This window comes from Notothenia rossii, assembly GCF_949606895.1.
Source record: "Notothenia rossii genome assembly, chromosome: 1".
NCBI classification, from domain to species: domain Eukaryota; kingdom Metazoa; phylum Chordata; class Actinopteri; order Perciformes; family Nototheniidae; genus Notothenia; species Notothenia rossii.
The window spans coordinates 18446495-18462173 of NC_136912.1; the positions used below are offsets into that span (position 1 = coordinate 18446495).

The 15679-nt window shown below is 38.5% G+C and overlaps 3 protein-coding genes across 4 annotated transcripts in view; 2 read left to right on the forward strand and 1 right to left on the reverse strand.

The window, feature by feature from the left end:
* Window positions 1–3395, reverse strand: part of mcoln1a (mucolipin TRP cation channel 1a) — a 14579-nt gene extending 11184 nt beyond the window's left edge. Inside the window, exon 1 of the mRNA XM_079656835.1 lies at window positions 3181–3395. Within this exon, the coding sequence (XP_079512961.1) occupies window positions 3181–3211 (31 nt within the window). The 5' untranslated portion in view covers window positions 3212–3395. The remainder of the gene's footprint in view (window positions 1–3180) is intronic.
* A 3523-nt stretch (window positions 3396–6918) lies between these two features.
* On the forward strand, window positions 6919–11402 carry pglyrp2 (peptidoglycan recognition protein 2). Its single transcript, XM_079669549.1, has 4 exons — window positions 6919–7205; window positions 8806–9666; window positions 10583–10793; window positions 10931–11402. Exons 1-4 carry the CDS (start codon window positions 7136–7138, stop codon window positions 11232–11234), a joined length of 1446 nt encoding a protein of 481 aa, XP_079525675.1. The 5' UTR covers window positions 6919–7135; the 3' UTR covers window positions 11235–11402.
* Window positions 11403–11543: 141 nt separating this feature from the next.
* On the forward strand, window positions 11544–14971 carry LOC307031953 (lysozyme g-like). Of its 2 annotated transcripts, XM_079669561.1 has the most exons (7): window positions 11544–12207; window positions 12974–13000; window positions 13392–13430; window positions 13543–13620; window positions 13738–13931; window positions 14040–14190; window positions 14530–14971. In XM_079669561.1, the coding sequence occupies exons 1-7, from the start codon at window positions 11943–11945 to the stop codon at window positions 14664–14666; spliced, it is 891 nt and encodes a 296-aa protein (XP_079525687.1). In that variant the 5' UTR covers window positions 11544–11942; the 3' UTR covers window positions 14667–14971. The 2 variants fall into 2 exon arrangements, with proteins under 2 accessions (XP_079525687.1, XP_079525688.1); XM_079669562.1 differs by lacking the exon at window positions 12974–13000.
* Window positions 14972–15679: the final 708 nt, after the last annotated feature.

Sequence of the window (15679 nt, forward strand, 5' to 3'; positions counted from 1 at the left end):
TTATTCTTATGTCTTTCTTGAATAAGAAATCTCAATACCAAGAAATTACCAAAATGATTTAAGTTCAAATTCATTTAAAAACATCGGACACGGCTACACAGAGCAGTCAATTTATGGTCGGAGAGAAAGCTGGTCGATGTGTCACGTATTAGCAGAAACTGACCTCATGTTAGGAAAGTAGGTTAATCGTTCTTAATATATGTCACATGCTTTGAGCTTGCTGGAGACTGCAATAAAAGAACATGAAGAATGGGGTAACTCAGTTTTTTCCCTCAGGAAATGACTTGTTGGGCAGTCAACGTCAGCATGGGCATGATCAGATGAACTGCAGAGTCAGGATGAATGCAGGTTCAACAGACAAAGTATGTCAGCAGAGCAAAGCCTTAGCTTAGAAGAGTTGTCTAATGGGAAAGTGAAGTGAAACAGAAGAAATACATTCCTGGTGTTCAATATTAGTCAGCACTAACTGTAAACTAGATGAAAGTTCAACAACACTAAGCAAAAACGTTACAGACTGGTATAACTCTTGTCCCGTGACATTCTGTGGAACCACCATCTAATAATTCAAAGTAAAGACATAACATTTAGTTTAAGAGTTGAGTATATTTTCTTAGGTCTACTCATATTATGTTTTCTGCCTAAAGTTAGTAAGCTAGACAGAAATGTTTACTGTGATTGAAATAAAATGTAACCATAACCACATGTGGTTTCCTGCATGGTTTCCTACGTTCATAGGGATCATTTCCTACATCATACGACACCTGTTGCTAACCTGTGAGAACTTTAAGTCATTCAATTGAGATGAACAACATCCAGCTGAACACCGTGAGAGACATTTTAATAAACTAAAAACACCCTGGCTTCGACAACGGTTGCATGTCTCCGTAAAATAAACCAAACACCTCATATTTCGTGCGGACAACAGGCGTGATTGCGAACATATCTTTGATCAGAGGAGTGTGTCAATCGTCACGGTGGATAGCATTAGGATAAACAAAAGTGGGCCATTGACCCTGCCACCAAATATGACACATGCTGAATAAAGCTGTGGAAATATCTGGCTCTCCCGGTTCACAGTTATCTTTGGAGTACTAGCCAAAACACTAAAGTAAATACAAGTTTGTCAGACTAAATCCTCACCGTCACTGAGAATATGTCAACACACTTGTATCTACTGTAGGCTGGCAGGCTGCAGCAAGAGGCCACCCACAGGTGCAGAGTCCAAAACTTCCTCTTATGCTTCAGTTAAAAGGAAACACCTTGAACCAAAAAAGATGATGCATTGACATTCTTGGTATCTGCAGGTTGGAGGTTATTCTTTGTATCAACTGAAATGCTATTCATTTTGCAGCAAACTGTGAGATGTATTATCAGGGGGAAAATACCTGATAATCTGGCTGTAAAAGGCCAGTCTACCTTGATTACAAATGGTGGTTTAGTGGACATAGATTTGGCTTTATGTGCTAAAGTTTTAAGATATGCATCTCTGTAAAATCTGCTGCCACCACAACACCATGGGGGTGAGCAAGGCAGTAAATCAATAAAAAATGTAAAAACTCAACATTGAATTTTATTTCCAGATACAATATTACTTAGAAAGATTACCACACAACAAATATTTTTAGTGGCAATGTTTATTATTGTTCAATAATAGTTCCAGTGTTGCGGTTAACTTTGTTGTTTATCCTGAAGTGGTGGGTGGAAAAATGATTTTGGCAATTTCGGGGGCACTGATGTAAAACCATCACAGACACATAAGCCCTTACTGAACACATACTGTGCGAGATGCTACATGAAGCAGGCCTTAATCTTTCTGTGTGTCTACATGAACTAAGACCTGTCTTGGCCCTAAAAACAACAGTTTTAAGGTCACAAACAAACTTCCACAATCAATTCAAAAATCCTTCACAGTACAGAGGAACTCCATAATCTGTGAAGCCATACTTCGCCTAACCCAGAACAACAAGACTGCAGACTTAACCATGCGTGAGTTAAGATTATTAAAATGGTGTCGAAACTGTTATTATGCATGAAGGAGCTGGGCCGTTTAGAGTTGCTGAAAGGGGGGGATAATGGTGATGTAGCCTCTGGGTCTTAATAGACGGGAGACCAAGAACAAACCCACCATCAACATCTGAAACTGGGGCAAGTTTTTAACACCATTTGTCTCACTTTACATCAGTAATGTTAAATTAGCTCACTCAAATGAAAGGTGCATGCTATAACTTGTGGTCTATAATGCATGTAGTTGAAGCTTGAAACTCAAACACTAACAAACTAGTCATTTATTACATGGAGCTGCTGTGATGCAAGTCAAATTTCAGACCTGATCTGACCATTAAAGTATTATCGTATTAATCAAAAAGGATCAGAACATTGGTATTAATGACAATCACATGTTCAAAGAACACAATGTCCCGTGGTTGAATATCTTATTTAGTTTAACCCCAAAGTAGAATAAATACCTGTATTTGAGTTGCATTACAAGGACTTTTTTTGAGAGAAAAATAGTTGAATACCTTTCTCTGACTGTTATTTAAACAGTTGATGACAGTTACTGCTATATAATTATCAAAATGAGGTTATGTCTAACAACCTTTTCTTGTATTGTTGTCTAGTTATACCTCTCACTAAATGATGCTTTCCTTATTTAGACACAACCTGTGGAGGGAAAATCCCACGTTGTCAACAAGGATTACAGTAAGGAGTCATCGCAGCAAAAACCTGAGCTGTTTTGGGAAAGCACACTTGATATATAAAAGGAGTACTGTAGAAGAAGATGACAGAGCAGATTTACCGTCTGAGGTGGGAGAAGTACTCAGATCTTGAACTTAAGTTAACTTTGATGCATTGTGTTGATTAAAGCTGGTAAAGGGGAAGCTACTTTTAATGACTTTGTATACTAGTGGAGTATAAATGAGTATATAATAAAAATACTCAAGTAAAGAACAAGTATCCCAAAATCGTTCTTAATTACAATACTTGAGTAAATGTACTTCACGACATTACACCACTGTTTACAGTAACCTACATGTTGTGTTGTTGCAGCTCTGACACTAGCAGGTGACCAGCAGGGAAACAACACCATTTAACACAGTTTAATAGTAGACAGAACCATGTCTATTTGTAGAAAGACAAATGAGTCGTGTCTAACTGTGGAGTAAAGGAGAGTTACATTACCTAATGAGTCCCGGTGAACTGCGTCAGCCATGTAGTTATCCGTTTAAGAACACAATAAATAGGTGAATCATATGGCTAACACTGCGAGTAGGTTGTATTTCCTTGAAAAATAACTGTTTACAGGTCTCAGAAATCACACAGCTGTCTGAAAGCAGTAGCCGGGCCGAGCTGCTGTTGTTTCCAACTCTCTTCCTCTCGTGTGTCATGTGACCCACACCACGTGACCACATTACTCACAGATCATTGCTGCTCAAGAGCAGCCTGGAGGCAAGGCACATTTTTGGTTATATATATTTTTTCATTTTATGATTTTTTAAAAATGTATGATGATTTTTAGATTTGTTTACTTAGACAGTTAAGTAAATACAATGTACAGTATTTAATTGTATATACAGTTTTTAGCTCATCTCATTCTATTTGCACTAAAATATCATTGTATATTCTTTGTATAATGACAATAAAGGCTTTCTTTTTTTATCAATATTTTTATTTTTATTTTTAGGTGAGACAATACCAAAAACATTAAGGACAACACAACAATGCATAATAAAACCAACAAACAATAACAACAAACAACGACTAAAACAAACAAACAGCAACAATAAATAGCAAGCTATACTCATGTGTGAGTATTTATCATGTTATATTTACGCCCATAGACTATAGTTATAACACTTGACCTTTCTTCCTTCATGCACGGTGCAATTGGGGACCAGACCATAACAATAATATATAAAATAAAAGCTTTCTATTACTTGCACATTAGTCAAAATCTCCTGGATCAATCAATCAATCAATGTTTATTTATATAGCCCAATATCACAAATGTTACATTTGTCTCAGTGGACGTCACAGTTTGTACAGAATATCAGTATGACAATACGACACCCTCTGTCCTTAGACCCTCACATCGTACAAGGAAAAACTTCCAGAGAAAACCCACAGTTTAAAGGGAAAAATGGGAGAAACCTCGGGGAGAGCAACAGAGGAGGGATCCCTCTCCCAGGACGGACAGACGTGCAATAGATGCCGTGTGTAAATTGAAAAGATAATACATTTGCAACATAGGTAGTCCAAATGTTCGGAAATGCATGTGTGTATAATAGGAAGATGAATCCACGAGTATATCCATCCAGGACTTATGATTCAGGACCACAGCCACTCAAGATCCAGGACTGTTTTATTTCTATTTTGTTACTTCTTGCACTATTTTCATTGTTTTTTTATTTATTGTATTGTTTATGTCTTATATACAGTAGGCTACACAGTATATTTATGTTGCATTGTTCGAGGAGCCTGGGACAAGACAAGATTTACTTTGCCATAATTACACTGTAGCTGCTGTGCAGAGGACAATAAAACCTTTGAATTTAGAATCTTAAAAAACAAGACATTAAATATTCACAATATCCCCTCTGTATGGAATAAAACATTCTGAAGTGTTTTGAATCCAAATGCAAAAATAGGCCATCCCTTGCAAATAACTTCAACACTTTACCATAAATGTATAAGACCTTACCATCACACAGTTGTGGTTCTCAGAAAGAGCAGCAGAGTGCGATGGTGACTTATTTTCCTCTCTTGGAAAAATGACTCACCTCCCTTCCCTTTCTTTCCTAACATTTCCAGTTGCTGCGTCCAGTAGCTGATGTAAAACACCTGATTTCAATGTAAATAGCATACTGTTATTCCCATAGTACAAAACATATCAAAAAGCTTTTTTCATTTAAATGTAATCAGAGCAAAACACATGTATTAACATTATTATAATAAATACATAATGCTTTGATTGCAAGCTTGACATTTGACACAAGTACAGCTGCGTCACCTCTGTGGGAAATCGCTTTGGTATGGTGATTCCACATGTGGTGATGAGGGTGCGCAAATATGATCATATCACCCCATCCTGAAATCACTGCTCCCTGTGGAACTGAGGATCGAATACAAGGTCTCCCTCCTCACCCACCAGTGTATCCATGGAACTGCCCCTCCCTACCTCAAGGAACTCCTCACCCCTCATACTTCCTTGAACTCAAATATGAAGTGCGTTATAAATGAAACCCATTATTATTATTATTATTATTATTATAGAAACAAATATGCACTGTTTGCTACAGCTATTGTCCCATCAGGCCTGCCAAAGACAGCAACGTGAGGAAATTGTAGATTTTCCATCCGCCTATTGGCTTGGAAATTGTGGGTGTCAGCTAATACACTGCAAAAAAACAAGGACCGCATCACCCCTTCTGACCCAGAAAGCGACGCAACTTCTGGTCCAGGCTCTCGTCATCTCACCCCTAGACTACTGCAACTCCCTCCAGGCTGGTCTACCTGCATGTGCCATCCGACCTCTGCAGCTCATCCAGAATGCAGCGGCTCGTCTGGTCTTCAACCTTCCTAAATCTTCCACACCACACCGCTCCTCCGCTCCCTTCACTGGCTTCCGGTAACTGCTAGAATCCACTTCAAGACACTGGTACTTGCGTACCATGCTGCGAATGGATCTGTCCCTTCCTACATCCAGGACATGGTCAAACTGTACACCCCAGCACGTGCACTCCGCCGCTCTGCATCAGCCAAACAGCTCGCTGCACCCGCACTGCGAGGGGGACCCAAGTTCCCATCAGCAAAAACACGTGGGTTTGCTATCCTGGCTCCAAAATGGTGGAATGAGCTCCCCATTGAAATCAGGACAGCAGAAAGCTTACACATCTTCCGGCGCGGACTGAAAACACATCTCTTTTGACTCCACTTCGAGCGATAGAATTACTAACAAAGCACTTATATACTAATAAAGGACTGGCTTATCTAAAGCCAGTTGAGTAGCACTTGAAATGTTTTAGCTCTATGAAACCTGATACTTATATGATTCTGTTTTCTTCAAGTTTGTATCTTCTTGGTCGAATGCACTTATTGTAAGTCACTTTGGATAAAAACGTCAGCTAAATGCAATGTAATGTAATGTAACAAGATTAACACACTGCTTCTTAAGATAGACAAGTGTATGTAATGTTAATCTACATTTGCCATTGCAAAGGAGTACAATCAATGATCAATAAATATGTCTGAACAGATCCTTTCAATACTGTATACAGTATGTTCGTCTTTAGAGCAGAAAATATTAGGACGTTCATTGATAAGATGAGTAATGAAGTCAAGGACCACAATTCAAATCTCCATTCCTGAAGCTCAAAGTTTACAATTATTTTCAGATGAAAGTAGCATACAGCACTTTCAATCCTTATATTTACTTAGTGGCAGAAAAAGGCTTGCATACATTTGTGTTGGGCACCGTATTAAAATGTTTTACTTGGTTTATTGTTGTGGGTTTATATTAAACAAAAAATCACATTTAACGTTTTATTTCAATTGTGAAATGACTTTACATTTTTAAATGTAACAATCTTAATTTGACCAGAACCGACAAACTACATGAAGGCAGTCTTATATAGTTGTTTCCATAATTTCCCTGCATTCAAAGATCATGTGACCAGATATGATCTCCTGTGACTCAAAATTTCCCAACACTGATGAGTACACAGGGAGATGGTAAACATTAACCATTCATCTGCTTTTTTCTACTTCAGTTTGTTGATTGAGTTACATAATGTATACAAATGAAGCTGAACAAGGGTGCATGGCACATAGGGAAAGAGTGGCACAACACAATATCATTTTTAAAATAACTTTTTTGTAAACTGTGTGATACAATTCACTGCAGGGCCAATACTTTGTTTTGCTCATGACTTAGTTAACTGTAGGCTAAATCAATATTTGGAAGCATCAGTGTACAAAGTGTACTCTTCAACACTGCCGTCCTGCACATACGAAAATACTCTCAGAAGTTTTGAGGAACAAAACAGTTTAGGTCTTCAACCTGTTCATTAAACTTGCAGAAAGCCTACTTCTATTTAATTTCTGTAACAGAACATTGCAGGCAAGCAGGTGATACAACATGACTTTATTTGGGCTGTCGTTTTTTGTTCTGGCTTTATCCTGCTTTACTGTCTATAGCGGGCCTACAGGTAAGTTCAGTTATTCAAAATATGTCTTAAAATAATGGAAAGCTGTTTCTTTTCATGTTGTGGTTCAGCTTCATTAGTGTTTCTGCAATCTGTATTTTTATTTCGAGAATGTACAAGTTTTACTTTTGCTTAGCCATTTTCATTTTGAGAAAATATGTTTCTGAAAAAGAAAATCGAAAAAGGAAAGAGAAAGTATCAAAGACTGAATATACTTTCAGTACAACAACACCGGTTTAGGGATTGTGTGAACATTATTGGGAGGAATGGGGTTTGTTGTTCAGACTGACTGACTTTTCTCTAAAGAAAAACAACCAGGTTACTTTAGTTTTTGTGTTTCAATAAACAACGTTAGCCACATGTTCACAAATGTGACATCAAGTTAATACGCTCAAAACATAACTGATGATGGGGTTTAGTTTTATGGGAACATTATTTTTGAAATGTGAGGGTAAGATCAAAGGAGGTATCCTGACATTGTGATTGAAGAACTAAGTCCACTGAATTGTAATTAATAATATTAAGTTTAAAATAAAACAAATATTAGGTTCATATTGATATCATTGCTTTCAACAATTATGTGTAATCTGTTGACATAATACATTTATTTAAAGTAAAAATGTCCCTTCTTTCCTGTGTAGGTCAGGCTGTAAAACACTGATAATATATTTACTGTTTGCTTTCTGTCAATCAATTTTGGTTTCTTTTGACCATGAACACTCCCATCATAACAATAACCACTTATGTATTATTTTCCACATGATAATGGTTATTTTAAGTCATAATTTTTCCCTAAAGCCGACTAAGTTGGTTTTGTGTCCAATTCTGACCAGCTTGGATACACAGCTTGGATTGTGTAAAAAGCCTCCAGTTATTTGTATTGCGCAATGTTTCGATCTCACAAAGGTCAACTTTAGGCTTTGTCTCGATGGAAACGCAGCTAAATGTAAATGGTTTTTTTTATACAGTTTGCTTTTGTTCAGATTTTTGCCTGAGATGATACTTTGATGTATTGTAGCATCCAAGAATTTGAGGAAGGTGTGTACCCTTTTTGATGCATTCTCTCTTTTAGTTATTCATCGTGAAACAAATTGAACCAATGTAATTCTGTATTATGTTGATATATTGGTCAAAGGTAGAGAATAAACAATACACACCTACTATTTCCACTGCACCTAGCTGTGATCTGAATAAGACCTTCAGCAAATGGCCAATGGACTTCATTTATATAGTGCTCTACAGAAACCACTCAAAGAGCTTTACAATACAAGCAAGCGTTCACCTAGCATTCATACACTAGTGGCGGAGGTTACTTCATACTTACTACACCTGCTCACCAGGAGCCATAAACACATTGACAGCATTTGTTGGGGTTAAGTATCTTGCGAATGGACACTTTGACATGTAGACAGCATGAGCCAGGGATCAAAATACAGACCTTCAGATGACTTAAGTTTTTCATTGCCATATCTACACTGTAGCTGCGCACATGACAATAAAGCCTTGGATCTTGACTAAACAACTTGTACTTCCTGAGCGACAGCCTCCCCTGGATATTACTGTTTCAAAGATAATTGGTCTCACACTTTTTTATTTTTGTCAGGTGTTCACTTGCGCAACATGGAGAGCTTCATCCAAGCCGTGCAGCAGGTGGAAGACTCCAACCCCGGTCTGTGCCCCCTGGCTCTGGTCCGGGCCCTGCGGAAGACTGCCGGCCATGACGATGAGATGACCATTCACTTCCTGGGTGCCTCGTATAGCATTGCTTACGCTGAGGTCCTAGAAAAAGCAATTCTTAATGCCTCATCCTTTAGCTTCTTTGACAAGGCCATCCACCATATTGTGACAGATTACGGAGAGGAACGAGGGGTGGTCCTCGCTCCTGATGGCACCACGGTAGCCCTTGCTCCTTTACTGCTAGGAATCGAAACAGGTCTGAGAGCAAAGGTGGAGGGGACACCACCAGTTGGGATGTTCCCTCTCACTTTAGGTCGAAGGCTGGGCTTGTCCTTCCTCAGCCTCCAGGACTTCCCTCCGTCTAATCGTCTGGGGCCCAACGGGTGTTGGGACAGTGTGGAGCGCCCTAAGTTGTTCAAGCTGTCTCGGCCTGCCACACTGGCCACTGATGCCGTCATTAATGGGGGCATGGATGGTGCTATACTGGGAATGGACTACAGCAACCTGCCTGCATCTGAACAGCCGCAGGCCCTCAGCGAGTTTCTGAAAGGATACTACAGTTATGTCCTGCATGAGGGGCAGGGTCTTGATGATATCACTAGCCATGTCAGCCCGAGGCGAAGGGAGATCTCTAGATCCATTCTGGAGCCACTCGATCTTTACAGCCAGGTGATGGAGACACTAGCATTAGTCTGGAAGTTGGAGAAGACAGAGTGGATTGCTCTAGACACTGGAGTGGGGAAAGCAGTGAAGGATGGATTACAGGAATTTGTGAACAAATTCTGGGGTGAGTTATGAGGAACAAAACCCCTCTGTTTCATCCCTGTTTCAAAAGTACTGATTCTGTGTCTGTAGCTTTAAATTCAAAATAACTGCCACTCCCCATGCTCCTCTGAGAAGTGTTTGGTTTGAAAAAACACAAAAGGTGCTCTACGAGGAGATTGAGGTGATAAGGTGGGTGTTAACTTGGCTGGTTATAGCCCCAAAAAATTGTGTCATCTCAACGTGGCCAACATTTGTCAAACTAATCTTCAGACAGGTTTTCATATAAATGGATGAGGACAAAAATAGAGAAAACCTTTTTTCCTGAAACTTTCCAAATCTCAAAACAGAGGGGACACATATTTATGTCTAAAATAGATGAACAATTGGATATTGCATAATAGGTGACCTTTAATCAATTGATCATGTGGTCCGTAAAAGGTTATAGAAACTTTGAAAAATCTTTATTATACGTTCCACGAGCCCCAATAAAATGTCTTTTATCTGCACAATAGTCCAACATTCAGTTTACTGTCAAAGAAGTGTATGGACTCAAATGTATATTTATGAATTATAACTGAAATATATTGACATAAGGGAGGAAGGAAGCTTTTAATTATTGTTGATTAAATGGCTTAATTATATTAGATTATCAAATGTTTGAGTCTTTGAATTAAGATTTGTTGCAGAAAGGCTGGTCATGGGCATGGTTAAAGAACCCTGTGTACAATAGTCTTTTTCCTTTTATAATACTGATGTTTTCTGGTGAACAGACTTAAAATATATGTTTGACTTTCAGTTATGTAATGTTTTGTTATTTAAACAGCAGACATATACACGATTAGCTAATATCATTCAGGCTATAGTTTTGAGTCTTGAACCTTTTGACAAAGATAAGCTTGTGGTTTTAGTTTCTTAACACTTATCCTCTTTCTCCTCAGTCTGCCCTCAAATCATCCCACGTTGTCAGTGGGGGGCAAAAGCCTATCAGAGTACACCTATCCCACTGTCTCTGCCCGTTCAATTTCTCTATGTTCACCACACCTATGAGCCATCCTCACCCTGTCTATCCTTCCCAAACTGCTCTCGCAACATGAGAGCCATGCAGCGTTTCCACCAGGAGGATCGTGGTTGGAGCGACATAGGATACAGGTAACTAACCCTTTAACTGATTGTTGTCAATCTGACACTTGAGAAATGGTAACCCTTGATTAGCTACTGTGGGATGGTTAAGGATAGTTTTTTAAGAAGCCGGTCACACAAGGGTTTTCGCGTCTTTGTGCCTTCAGCTTTGTGGTTGGCTCTGACGGCTACGTCTATGAAGGCCGAGGTTGGAAATACCTTGGCACACACACCAGGGGACACAACTCCATCGGGTACGGCGTGTCAATCATCGGTAACTACACTGCCGCCCTGCCGTCCCACCATGCCATGGACCTGCTGCGCCACCGACTGGTCCAATGTGCAGTAGATGGAGGAGGACTGGCTGCCAACTTTACCATCCAGGGCCACAGACAGGTGGTGAACTACACCTCCTGCCCTGGAGACGCCTTCTTTTCAGAAATAAGAAGCTGGGAACACTTCAGGGAATGATATTCTTAAACGCCTTGTATGGCTCTTCATGTGATTACTACAACTGCCTGCTGCTTATCTTTCCTAATTTTGAAATAGTTCCACTGTGTGAGTTAATGCTCCAGACTCTGGATTGTTCATCATTTTAACTTAATAACATGTGAAATTAAAAGCACTAAAATCTTCTCACCTAATGTCAAGTGTCTTTCTCCTGAAATGACTCTGACCCAGTTCTGAACATCCCAGTACTGATGTTTTAACAGCTACCTCTTGAGCGCAAGTTCTAAATAATGTGATAACCAAGACTGTTCTCACCGAAATGTTGCTTTAAATTGAGGCTTACTAGAGCTGTGTGGTTATCCTTATCCGGGGCTTGCATTGGTTCAATACTAAGAATCCTAAAAGCTCTTTCAGTAAAAATGTCTGATGATCTGATTTTCTTTATCGTTATACATAGGGTTTTGTAGCCATCACAAACATTTCAATGTATCAATTTCAACTCAGTGGGACAAAGCTAATTTCAATTAAAAAAAAATGCTCTAAAGAATATATTTTATGTAAGCAAATCATTGAAACCTGTTTATGTAAGAAGGGTGAGCATTACTTTATTCTGCAAGAATGTAACAGGGCTTGGTGGGTGGATGTGGTCAGGAAGGAAATGTGACTGCAAAGTTTGCTTGTTCGTCAGTGGTGGGAGGAGAGAGCTACCAGCAGCAGTGTTTCCTCTGGATGAGAGCAGAGATGGCTCCAAAGACCGTTACACAAGCTTTAAAAGACATGCTGTTTAGCCTCAGTAAAATGCAGCTGGAGGAGTTCTGCTCTGCGTTCCTGGACCGCAAGGAAGAGCCGAGGGTCAAGCGCAAAGATCTGGAGGACAAATCCCGTGTGGCAGTGGCAGAGCTCCTGGTTACTATTTACACGGAGTCAGGGGCAATACCAGTGACTCTGGACATCCTGAGGGAAATTAAATGCAACGAGCAAAGAGAGATACTGGGTGAGTTCAACAGGCAGTCAGATCTGTGTACATCAAGGGTGTGAGTTTGGCTTCAGAAAGGATTCCCATTAGTAGTTTTCTTTTCACAAGAGAGAAAAATTGAAGGGTGAAGACTGAGTTTTGCAAAAAAAATGTTTTATATAGAATAGATATACAACATTATGCAACACTATGGGGGAAGGAGCCTTCAGTGCCTGTGCCCCAGCTGTAGAAAATGTCTAAATGTATCCGAACAAAAAACAACAACTTATTTTCACTTTCATTTTGGTAAAACCTACTTTCTTTCATGCATGGAACAATTTTTTGAAGTTAGAAATCAGAAACTCATCGTAACTTATTTTAATTTTTTTGGGTCAACAATATTTCAACATTTAAAAAAAATGTTAAAACATGGTAAACAGAATGTATTTCAAAATGCAACATTCCTTTTTAAGCCCATTGTTAACTCTGTATCACAGGGTTTCTGTTACAAATCAGGTCTTAAAGTCCTAAGTCTTACTTACAGTAGAAGATATTTCACAAAAGTTTTTAAGTAAGTGGGCCAAAACTGGAATGAAAACATAATGATTTAATCTAAAGTACTCTTATTTTCACCTTTTCTGATGACCAATTATTTTCCTTTCTATTTTGAGCTTTAACTTTAATTTTTTCACCTGCCTGCAAACACACCCTTGTTGCCTAATGGAAATCAAATAAAGCTCTTAAATATATCTGTTATGGAGTTTTTTCATTGCTATTCAACATTGATTATTTTCAATATGTTCAGCAAAGGAGGCATCTGAAGCATCAAGCAGTAAGTGAGATGTTTTTGATGAAGAATAACCTTCAGGTCTTTAAGCTCATGGATGGATTATGGGATAATGGGCCTCATCTACAGTATAATGCCTGATACCCCTCTTTTTAATGGTCATTTTGAGTCTATTTAATGGTCTTTTCTTTTCTTTTTTTTGTCCTTAATCGTTTTGAAAATCCTAGTTGTTCTTTTGTATCTTTTTTCACGGTTGTTTTGAGTATTTTTATGTTTTTAAAAAAATGATTTTTTAGTCTTTTAAAAATATAGCTGTGCAAGTTTTATGTCTTTTTTTTTTTTTTTTTTTTTGCCATTGTGTCTCATTCCAACATTTTTGCCTTTTTTACACTAGTTGTTTCATTGACTTCTGCACTTCTGTTTAAAATATTTTTAGCCCAAGAGACACAAGAAGGATCACTGCCATTGGTTTACAGTAAGTGAGATGTTTTGGATGATGAATAACCTCCATTCTATAACCCATCCATTCTTATCATCATTGCTGATGTGTTTTGTGCTTTTGAAAATAATAACTTGATATACAACAGGACATTTCAACATAATGCTTGTGGAAACTACTGGTGCATCCATGGCAACAGCTCAACAGGACAAGCTGAAATACTCAGGTAAAAACGAATTTATATTTACAGTATACAGTATCTACCAATCTATAGTGTTAGTCAATCAATAGATTGAGATGACTGTTGCCATATTCCCACTCTGTCCTTCTTTACTTTATAAAGGTATTAATGCCTCAAACGCCATGGCAGAGATTGACCTGGAGGATATGAAGACATACAAATCCATCATCAAAGAGGTGGCTTGTGAGAAAAAAGTTGATCCAGCGCTCATTGCTGCCATCATCTCTCGACAATCCAGGGCTGGAAAGACCCTGAATAAAGGATGGGGCTGCACTAACACCTTTGGGCTGATGCAGGTAATAACAAAACTGCTTTAATGAATCCCTCCCTAAAAGTCTCTAATGTTAACGTTACAATCGCAGTTCAGTGTTTATTTCAACTTCCTTAACAAATATTTTTGGTAGATTCTCATCACTTCAGATCAACGCGAGCACTTCGGAACAGATTTAATGGCCAGCAAGGAGCACATCTGCAAAGGAACCGACATCCTGATTAATTTTCTGTTACGAATCAAGCATGCATATCCTGACTGGAGCAAGGAGCAGCAGCTGAAAGGTCAAACAGGACTTTCTCATTTATTTATTGTTTATTTTAGTTTTGTCCTGTTAGTCTGTACAACACTCTCTAACATTTTGGCTACATGGTCTGTTTTGGTTATATTTGTGGTTTAAAGTGAAGATCAACTATGTATGGCTTGTCAATTGATGTACAATAGTAGAGACTAAGCTGAACACTAGTAGCTTTGAACTGTTGAACATTTGTAACTGTGGTTCCTATCAATGTAACAAATGTATTTTCTATGTGTCTTCAATCAAAATACGAAAAAAACTTTCTGACAAACTACCATCCCTCTTTATATTTTCCTTTGTTCTCATTTGTATTTTGTCTCTGCAGGAGGGATAGCGGCCTACAGTGCAGGAGATGGGAACATCCACTCCTATGAAACGGTCGACTCCAAAACCCCGAATGGCGACTTCTCCAATGATGTCATTGCCAGAGCTCAGTGGTACAAGACTGACGGTGGCTTTTAATCCCTGCAGCTCCTTAAGATCATATCAATGAAACAATGTTGTTATTCACACCCTTAGCCAAATTAGCAAAACCATGTCTTTAACGATTGCATTCTAAAATAAAACATAAAAAACAGGGTCATTCCTCTTTTAAATCCATATTGACGTATTTTTCCATAAGTATAACTGTTGAATAAAAAGTGAATGATTGAGAACAAAGATTAGCCTGCAGTTAGTCTCAAAAAGATTGTTTCAAACTTGGCTGTGAATGATCTGTACAAGTGTATAAACCGGGGTATCAACCATTAATAAAATAATTCATTTAACTTTTGTCTTTTACTCATGTAACCTTCTATTTTTTAGTTTAGTCAGTATACAACTGCAAAATACTGTCCTACTGTTTCTTACTTGATGGAAATGTTGCTTTCTCAATTGTTGTCAGGTGGGATTAATGGAGGATATCCGTTTACATATCGGAATGGAAAAAAGGGAACTTGCAGCAATTTCCTGTTGTCCTCAGTGCTGAACTTTTGTGCATCATCAACGATAAAAGAAAGGATTTTTATTTTGTGTAAGCTGAGAAATTAGTGAAATGCACTTGAAGTGTCCTGAATTAGAGTGACTTTAAAAGATTTATCATGGGGCTTATTACTTTTTTTTTTTAGCAAGGACTAAATATGAAACTAATGTGCAAACATCAGCATTTGTTGAATTGAAGAAGGAGATAGTGGAATTTTCACAAATCATGCAACATTATACATTTACTGTTGTATCTGTCTACATGCGAGTGCTCTGCCCTGCTACAGTCAGTGGGGGCAGTTTCTTGTAAATCAGCTGGTTTCATCTTTCTCCACCTTTTTCACTAGGAAACCCACCCAGGCCCATTCTCCCCATCTGTTGGAGAGAGCAGTCCACACGGAAATGAAAGTAAACATACCAGGCTTTAAAACAAAAGGGACGAGGTGTACATCTCCCACTTTAAAGTTTTATAGCTTTTACTTGAAAAAAAAGGCCTCAGATGTTGTTTATGCAAA

Bases quoted from the DNA above. Each gene is read 5' to 3' on its own strand.
- pglyrp2 (XM_079669549.1), top strand. From the start codon at position 7,136: ATGACTTTATTTGGGCTGTCGTTTTTTGTTCTGGCTTTATCCTGCTTT. The intron at 7,206-8,805 runs GTAAGTTCAGTT...TATTTTTGTCAG, and splicing joins TGTCTATAGCGGGCCTACAG to GTGTTCACTTGCGCAACATG. The intron at 10,794-10,930 runs GTAACTAACCCT...TTGTGCCTTCAG, and splicing joins TGGAGCGACATAGGATACAG to CTTTGTGGTTGGCTCTGACG.
- LOC307031953 (XM_079669561.1), top strand. From the start codon at position 11,943: ATGAGAGCAGAGATGGCTCCAAAGACCGTTACACAAGCTTTAAAAGAC. The intron at 12,208-12,973 runs GTGAGTTCAACA...CAATATGTTCAG, and splicing joins CGAGCAAAGAGAGATACTGG to CAAAGGAGGCATCTGAAGCA. The intron at 13,621-13,737 runs GTAAAAACGAAT...TACTTTATAAAG, and splicing joins GGACAAGCTGAAATACTCAG to GTATTAATGCCTCAAACGCC.